The sequence below is a fragment of the Dipodomys ordii genome, unplaced genomic scaffold, assembly GCF_000151885.1.
Source record: "Dipodomys ordii isolate 6190 unplaced genomic scaffold, Dord_2.0 Scaffold293, whole genome shotgun sequence".
NCBI classification, from domain to species: domain Eukaryota; kingdom Metazoa; phylum Chordata; class Mammalia; order Rodentia; family Heteromyidae; genus Dipodomys; species Dipodomys ordii.
In genome coordinates, this window is record NW_012267509.1 from 30873 (window position 1) to 38830 (window position 7958).

Below are 7958 nucleotides of genomic sequence, written 5' to 3' on the forward strand. Positions count from 1 at the left end.
AAAGGAGGAGGCTGCAATGCTTGGTAAGAAATGTACACATTATCCTGCCCATGCAATTGTAACCCCTCTGTACAGTATGTTCACAAATAAAATTAAATTAAATTTAAAAAAAACAAGAGAAGGTAGTTCTAAGATATCTTTCCTGATTGAATAATAAACTTATTCATTTAAAAAAATCAGCTTGGAATTTGGTCCCTTAGTATTACCTGACCACACCGGGCTGTGTACCCAGGCTGGATGGATGTCTGCCAGCTGCCATTATCCTCCCCTGCATAGTGAGAACTCCTTGGAGTTGTTGCTTTTGAGTCCATTTATATATTTTTCCTAACATAATCTCCTGTTATTAAGTGCTTGAAAAACAGCTTACAAATAAATTATGAACTGAGGCAGACGATTCAAAACCTTGACAATAAACTCAGCTCAGCAACGTATCAGCTAAACAGTTTGTGAAGGTATTTGGGTTCCTTTTTGTTTCATTCTGGATGTTAAAATCTGAGTGGCCTGGAGAAGTCAATGCACTTTGATTTCAGTTTCAGTTTCCTCACAGGTAGAGATAAGTGGAACACACAGGTTTCTACAGATACAGGGAATGACAGAGACTATCCTTAAGACACTCATAAATCAGAGTTAATTTTTACTTGCAATATCTCTGGTATTGCTATGGCTAAGATTTTACTTTAGAAAAATATACCCGTTGGTTCTCTGACATATCAATAATAGTCTTTGGAATAAAGAAATAATATTTTGTTGCCTTGATGAATGTCACAAGTGGGCTGGAAAAGCCATACACCTATATCTATTCTAAAAACTGTTTAGGAGAGACATTGATGTGTATATTTCATTTATATTTTAAAAAGTTCTTATCTCCTTCTAACTCAAGGGCTTCTTTTTTTTTTCTTTTGGCCATTGTGGGGCTTGAACTCTTGGCCTGGGCGCTTTCCCTCAGCTCTTCAGCTCAAGGCTAGCACTCTACCACTTGAGCCACAGCACTACTTCTGGCTTTCTGAGTGGTTTATTGGAGATGAGAGTCTCAAGGTCTTTCCTGCTTGGGCTGGCTTTGAACTGCGATCCTCAGATCTTAGCCTCCTGAGCTAGGATTATAGGACTGAGCCAGTGGCACCCGGCTCAAGGACCACTTGTAGAGAGAAAAACAGAGGTTACAGGAATTAATAGGTCTTCTGCTACCTGGGTTCTGTTTGATATTTTCCTATTCTACAAATGGTCAAATGTCTCAGATCCTTCTCTCTCACCACCTGCATCTGACCAGCTCTGCCTCCAAAGCTTCCCTTGTTACACCAAAGGCAGCCGCAAACTACAGTGCTGGATCACTTACCTACATAGTCTCTGCAGCTGCATCATGGTGGATATTGTGATTAAGCAGTAAGAGTCAGGATGTATTTATTCTTCATGAGTCCCAGTGCTCATAAACAACTCCATTGTTGTCAAGATGTCACTGTCTTGAGTTTTATCTTCACCAGGGGAAAAATGCACCTTCTGTAACTCTCCATCCCTTAGGCACAATTCTGCTGTCTTCTTACTACTCTGGAAGTTGCTGAGGCCAGAAACTTGCTGAGTGAATTATAGTGAGTGTGCATTGATAAGGAGTCATGGTGATGATGAAGATTCCCTAAATGGTCCAAGTTTCTTCAACTTGATTTTACTCTTATCCCATATCCTCCATTCATCATCAAAGCCTGGAAGTAATGTTAAAGAAACTTCTGAGAATCCACAGAGATCACTTTCTGAATATTTTCTGAGTTTACCTTCATTGATAGAAAAGATCATCCAATGGTACAATCTAGATCTCATCTTGTACATATTGTCTAGGACATGGCAGTTGGGGACTTATGGAGAGCTGGGATGGTGTGTGTCCTGCTTTCACTTCTGGCTGTTTGCTTGGGTCCCTTCATGTGTCTTACTGAAGTATTCACTTCTGTTTTATGCTACTTTTTAGAGGTATTTTTCCTTTAAATGTTCACTGCCAGGATTGTCTTTTTTTTGTTAGTTGGTCTTGGGGCTTGAACTCAGGACTTGGACGCTGTCCCTGGCTTCTTTAGCTCAAGGCTAGTACTCTACCACTTTGAGGCACAGCTCTAAGTCAGGTTTTCTGATAGTTATTCAGAGATAGAAGAGTTACACTTTCCTTCCAGGGTAGTCTTTGAACTGTGATCCTCAGCTCTCAGCATCCTGAGTGGATAGGATTATATGTGTAAGCCACCAGCCCCAGCATGATTGTTTTTTAGATGCTCAACTTCTGTGGTCATTGCCCATGAGTGCTGAGAGAGTGTGTGTAGGCTTCTCTATGAGATTCACACCTCAGTTCTGTATCCCTCATACCATTTTCAGAAATGGTCTCTTTCTCATTGGACACCACAGAAGATCCAAGGAGAGGGAGTCAGGTAATTCTATATTCAGCACAGGCAGATATGCAGATTTACCTTAAATAACACTTTCCTGAGCTCCTCCCATTGCCTAACACTTCCTGAAGTAAAGGAGTGCAGTGAAGTAAGTGGAATATGAGATCTAACATTCAGATAACACTTGCTTTTTTAACTCATAAAACAGTTGTATGTAGGGAGTGAAGAGGAGAGATGAGAAGAGGTTTAAACTCTTACCTGAGGAACTGATAACAGAATCTGTGGGTTGTCCAAACTACCTGCCTTTCTGTGACAACTACTTCATGAGGATAGAGTACTTAGGCATCCTAGAATATCTCTTTGGTCCATCCTACTTAGTGAGTTGGAATATGTGAACACCACGGCCTGATCTTCTCCTAAAGAAACAGGAACACTTGTAGGACTTGGTCTCCAAAGAGATGATGGGTGTGGCTATGGCAATGGATCATGATCAGAATACTTTCAATCACAGAGATCATGGCCGTGATTAGTTGATTTTGTTCTGTGGTATCTGTATGTACACTGTAGCAGGAAAGAGCTCTCATTCATCTATACAATGAGAAAAACACACAGAGCAACTAAACAGAAATCTGGCTTGAGTCACTAAATGTATCATAATCAATTTTCAGATTTGAATCCATATCATAACTCCTGCAAAGGAGATGAAGCCAGAACCCCATCACAGTGATATCACTACAAAGGTGTGCTGCAAATGTACCACCCAGGCCTGAACAAAAACAACTGCAGTCATTCACTAGTGTGCTGTGTAACAGGAGATCTACTTAGATTTCTTAGAAATGGATGAATATCAACTTTGAATAGAAACTATGTTCTGGAGATTAAAAATATTTCTATGTACCATAGGATTATGGCTTTAATAAAGAAATGTAATTACCAGAGTTTTGTCTCAGATTCATGTTTTCTTAAAATAAGTATCTGTGGATCTTTGTTCTTTTGAGTTAAATCTTTTATTTCTCTGATAACCATTTAACATTTTTCAGTTGTTTAACTTTTAGGACCTTGTTTTAAGTGATGAGTATGTGTATGGATTAAAATGTTTTAATTAATATTATAAAGGTGCTATACAGAGGGCTCACAGTTACATAAGTCAGGTAAATAATATATTTCTTAAAAATACTTTATTGTCTGTGTTGATGTTTTGAGGTTTGCGTTCTTAGGGTTTTCTGAACCACTTGAACTTGAAAGTTCATTTCGCCATTTGAAGTTTTCAGGCAATTTTCCCCCCAATCTTCCATAAGATTTCACATGCAGAAATCAATGCAGATTTCATGTCTAGTATAGTGGGAAACAGTACTTGTGGATGTATGAGAAGGGAAACGCAAGTGATGTGACTTCTGTCCATGTGGGCAAGCTGTGAAATTGTATGAGTCTGTGTTTTATTGCTACCTTCAACCATTTTGATGTATAAAAAATTTAGTAGTATTTTAATTTTTTATTAATTTTCTGCTAATGATTTAGATGCATTTTAACTATTGTCAACTCAGTTCTGAAATATCAAAGTGGAGCTGAAAATAGCACGGTTTTAGGAAAGTCATATTCGAGGCTAGCAAATTATAACATCAGGCGGATTTATATCTTCTGTGTGTATACCACCTCCACCTTCTTCACCTTCTTTTCCTTGAGATGGAATCTCTCTATTCAGGCTAAGCTGAGCTTGACATTTCAACCCCTAACCCGAGATCCCCACAGCTGTTTTGACAGCTGTAAACCACCCGACTCAGCCTTCTTGTTCTTAATATTCAGTAATATATTCTTCATGAAACAAATTTCATATGCTAGCAGTTCATTTCCAGATTGTGACATACTTTGTTTGAATTTAGTACTAATAATTGATTCAGAATGTGTTTGCTTTGTTTTGTTCTTTATACTGAATGCAAAGGAAACACTTTTCCAAAAAGCAGTGAAAGAAAGATAAATTACTGTTTGCCTTCAAACAAGTCGCAGCTATATGCAAAAGAAAGATTCTGTACTTGTAGTAATTTAGGTAATTTAACAATTGTGTGTGAATAGTACTACTAACTCAAAAAGGAACAGACATTTATTACTGTTACGTAGGGCAATGTAATCCTGTATGTTCATATGGACAATAATGATAACTAATAGAACATATTCTTGCCAATGTGGGACTTAAACTGTTGGATGCTGTTCCTAAACTTTTTCTGTTTACGGGTAGCATTCTACACTTGAGCCATATCTCCACCTTTAGCACTTCATTGGTTAATTAGAAAGAAAAATCTCATAAGATTTTCCTGTCTTGGTTGGCTTTGAAAACATGATCCTCAGATCTCAGCCTCCGGAAAAGCTAGGCATACAAGTGTCACCAATACTTGGCTTGGTCGATGCATTCTAAAAGCATAAATTAGTAAGCCTGTCTCTACCCAATTGATGAAAGATTTTGTGTTCTGTGCCTATAATAAATGGCATCAATATTTTAAATATCTTTATCAGCTATTTTACTGATGAAAGTATGTATGCTATGCGTATACCTGTATTGAATGGTTCTGTTTTAAGAAATTAACTGCAACCCCTGTTTAAATTAGTGTAGAGTCATATTAATTTATAGCTATTTGTTGATAAAGACAATGATAGCATGATGGAACATGCCAGGGCCCTAATGAATGCTGTCTAGGAAAAACTCAATCCTTTCCCTCCCCACCCCCAATATTACTCACTTATTCATTTAAAAAAGAAATTACTTCATATTTTTAACTACAATGAAAAACATAGAAAGGAGTCAACTGGAATTTCAGCTGCTGTGTCCAATTTCTCTCACAATGTACAGTTTTTCTTATGTTTGTCCAGAGATTCTTCATTCATATCGCATAAAACAAATATGTTTCCCTGAAATTTTAGTCCAATTAATGACTTTGCTTTTTATTGAGTAAAATTATATGTCAAAGTTGTTTAATATGAGAAGGTAGCAAACTTATTCTTTTATCATCTGTTTACAATCAATCCTATTCTATGGATGAATATTTATGGCTACTTTCAAGTAAAATTTGTATCTGCTACCCTTTACATAGTGTCTTTGAAATAATGAATAACACAATATACAATTTTTAGATTGTAATTCTCAAATATTAAGTATACATGTAAGATCAAGTGTTAGAAATGAAGTTCCTGGCATAAAGAATATACTAGTAATGTTGAAAAACTTACCAAGTTGATTTCCTGCTTCTTAATACAGGTACTGTTCTACTAAAAAGCTAGGCTCATCAAAACAAGTATTCGAGTCAGTCCTTGAGGCTATCAGAATAGGGAATGAGATTCTGTGTCACTCTTGTAGTCCAAAATTTCAGGGCTAGTTCAATATTGCAGGTCTCCATTATTGACATTGGGGAATCAATTTTACATGTTTAAGCTACTTTGAAATGACTTTGTTTTACAAACAACAATACAAGACTAAGGCTTATTTCTATCACTGACAAATCACTGCAACTGATATTTTCAATGTCTTTCTTCCTGAAAAAAAATTGCAACAGGTCAGACCTCCATCTCTCTGAATCAGCACAAAGGGACTGAGACATGCATACCCAATGGTCAAAATGCCATGAATGCTTAACATTGCAGAATTAGTTTCTAAGACAGAATTTAAAAATATAGAGAGAACACAATCTGTCCAATAGAAGAAAACAAAAAAGAACATCAGAAGGAGAACACTGTGAGCAGCTCTCATTTCAGGAAGAGTTTTGTGGAGATGAGAGGTCTGTAGGTAGAGAACACGCTGGTGATGCTTGTGGAGAAGAAATAGCATGTAGCCACTGGCCCCACCCATGACACCCTGAAACATGGCACTGTGCATGGCCATTAGACTAAGAACTACCCATTTGGCTTTCTGACTTTCTGGTTGAAAAGAACAATAATTGTCAGTTTTAGCAGCTTCTGATATGTTTTCTCTGACGTTTGCGATGTGTTGAAATAAGTTGATGGGTTTCAAGGAAGTGAGGATCCAAAAGAAGAGAAACAGGGGAAGAATTTTCTTTGGAGTCTTTGGCTTGAATCTCCAGCAGAGAGAGCTTCTGGGACTGATGATGATAGCATGGACCACAGTGAGGAGACTGCTGGTGCAGATGGAAAAGTCCCGGGCCACCCTCTCTAGACAAATAACTACCTTACAGCCTATATCATCCAGGAAGTGTCTCAAACCAAAAGCTGCTATTGCCATTGGTAATCCTTTGGAAAGAAGTATTATGGTGTTTGCAAAAGCCAAATGGATGAGAATAAGGTGTGTAGACTTCTTCTGAGTTCCTCTCCAAAATCTATATATAAAATTCACAAAAACAATGATGTTCCCTACAATGCCAATTGCAGTTAGAAAGAGGAAGAGGGTTCCCTTGACAACATTCAAAATCATTTGTGCATGATGAGACGATGTTGGATCCAGCAAACAGTTCTCTGAAGGGAATTCATCAGTAATGATGATATAACTGTGGGAAAGTATTTCATAGCTTAGAACATTTTAGAGTCGAAGAGATAATCATGATATATGTAATTGTTCACACACTGTTGCTATGAAGCTGATTTTTTCTGGACAAAATGATTGTTTTCCCTTTCAAACTCTTTGTGGGTTATTTTTATTATTTTCAATTCCCTTTGGGACTGCCAAAATCAAATATCCAAATTTGCAGTTTAGAATTTTTTTGAGCACCGTCATGATAAGAACTTGATCCTTAACACAGGCACTAAATTGATTCAGTAATTCTAAAGTCCTATTTCTAGGAAGTGGCCTCCTTCATATTTCTGGCCTCAGAAACCTGCCCCAAAGAAGAAGAAGAATGGAAATCCGTAGGCTCTCAGACAATCCCAACAACACCCTGTTTTAGTAAAAAAAATAATAATAATGTGCCCAATGAAAATTTGCATGACATCATAATTCAAAGAATTATCAGGATTACTCACCTAGTAGCTGTGGTGCAGTGGAAACCTTGGTCAGTTCTCTGCCAAGCTGAGGCCTCCCAGATCCTATTTGTATCACACTGATGTGTGAAGCTCTTGGCTTTCATAAACTCCCAGGCTTTAATTTTCTCAGTTGTGTCCATGTCAAAGAGAAGCAAACTCTGTAGAATTTCAATCCCTGTAGTACAACTTTTCTTCTCCCTGGACAATTAGTACTTATCATTGTCTCAGAAGTTATCTTTGCCTGAATTGGGACTTAATTATTTTAATAGGAGGCAGTGAAGTAGAAAACTTAACAGCAACTCAAGTGTCCAGAGCTTGTGTCAAGTGTCTTCAAACTTGTTTTCACCTGCTCCAAGTTGCAAGCTTGGAGCAGAATGGGACTAGTTCCCAAGACAGAATAAGTCACTTTCTTTTCTATCTCAAGTCATTCTTTCAACAGAATATAATAAAGCTGGTCACTATTTGAAACTCCATATTTGAGCAAGTCCTTACCAGTTCCTTGACAGGACAAGGGGTCTTGAGCCATGCCTCCAATGCAACATTTTTCTGGAAAATTGGAGATAGGGTCCACAGAGTTTTCTGTTGGCAAACAACTGAGGCCCTCCAGATTCAAGTCTCCTAATTAGGGCAGAGATGTGAGGC

General features: G+C 37.7%; 1 protein-coding gene and 1 pseudogene across 1 annotated transcript; both read right to left on the bottom strand.

The window, feature by feature from the left end:
• The window catches only part of LOC106001375, a 6238-nt pseudogene extending 5979 nt beyond the window's left edge, over positions 1 to 259 (bottom strand).
• Positions 260 to 5835: 5576 nt separating this feature from the next.
• On the bottom strand, positions 5836 to 6771 carry LOC106001377 (vomeronasal type-1 receptor 4-like). The gene has a single exon (XM_013036475.1). It carries the CDS (start codon positions 6769 to 6771, stop codon positions 5836 to 5838), a length of 936 nt encoding a protein of 311 aa, XP_012891929.1.
• Positions 6772 to 7958: the final 1187 nt, after the last annotated feature.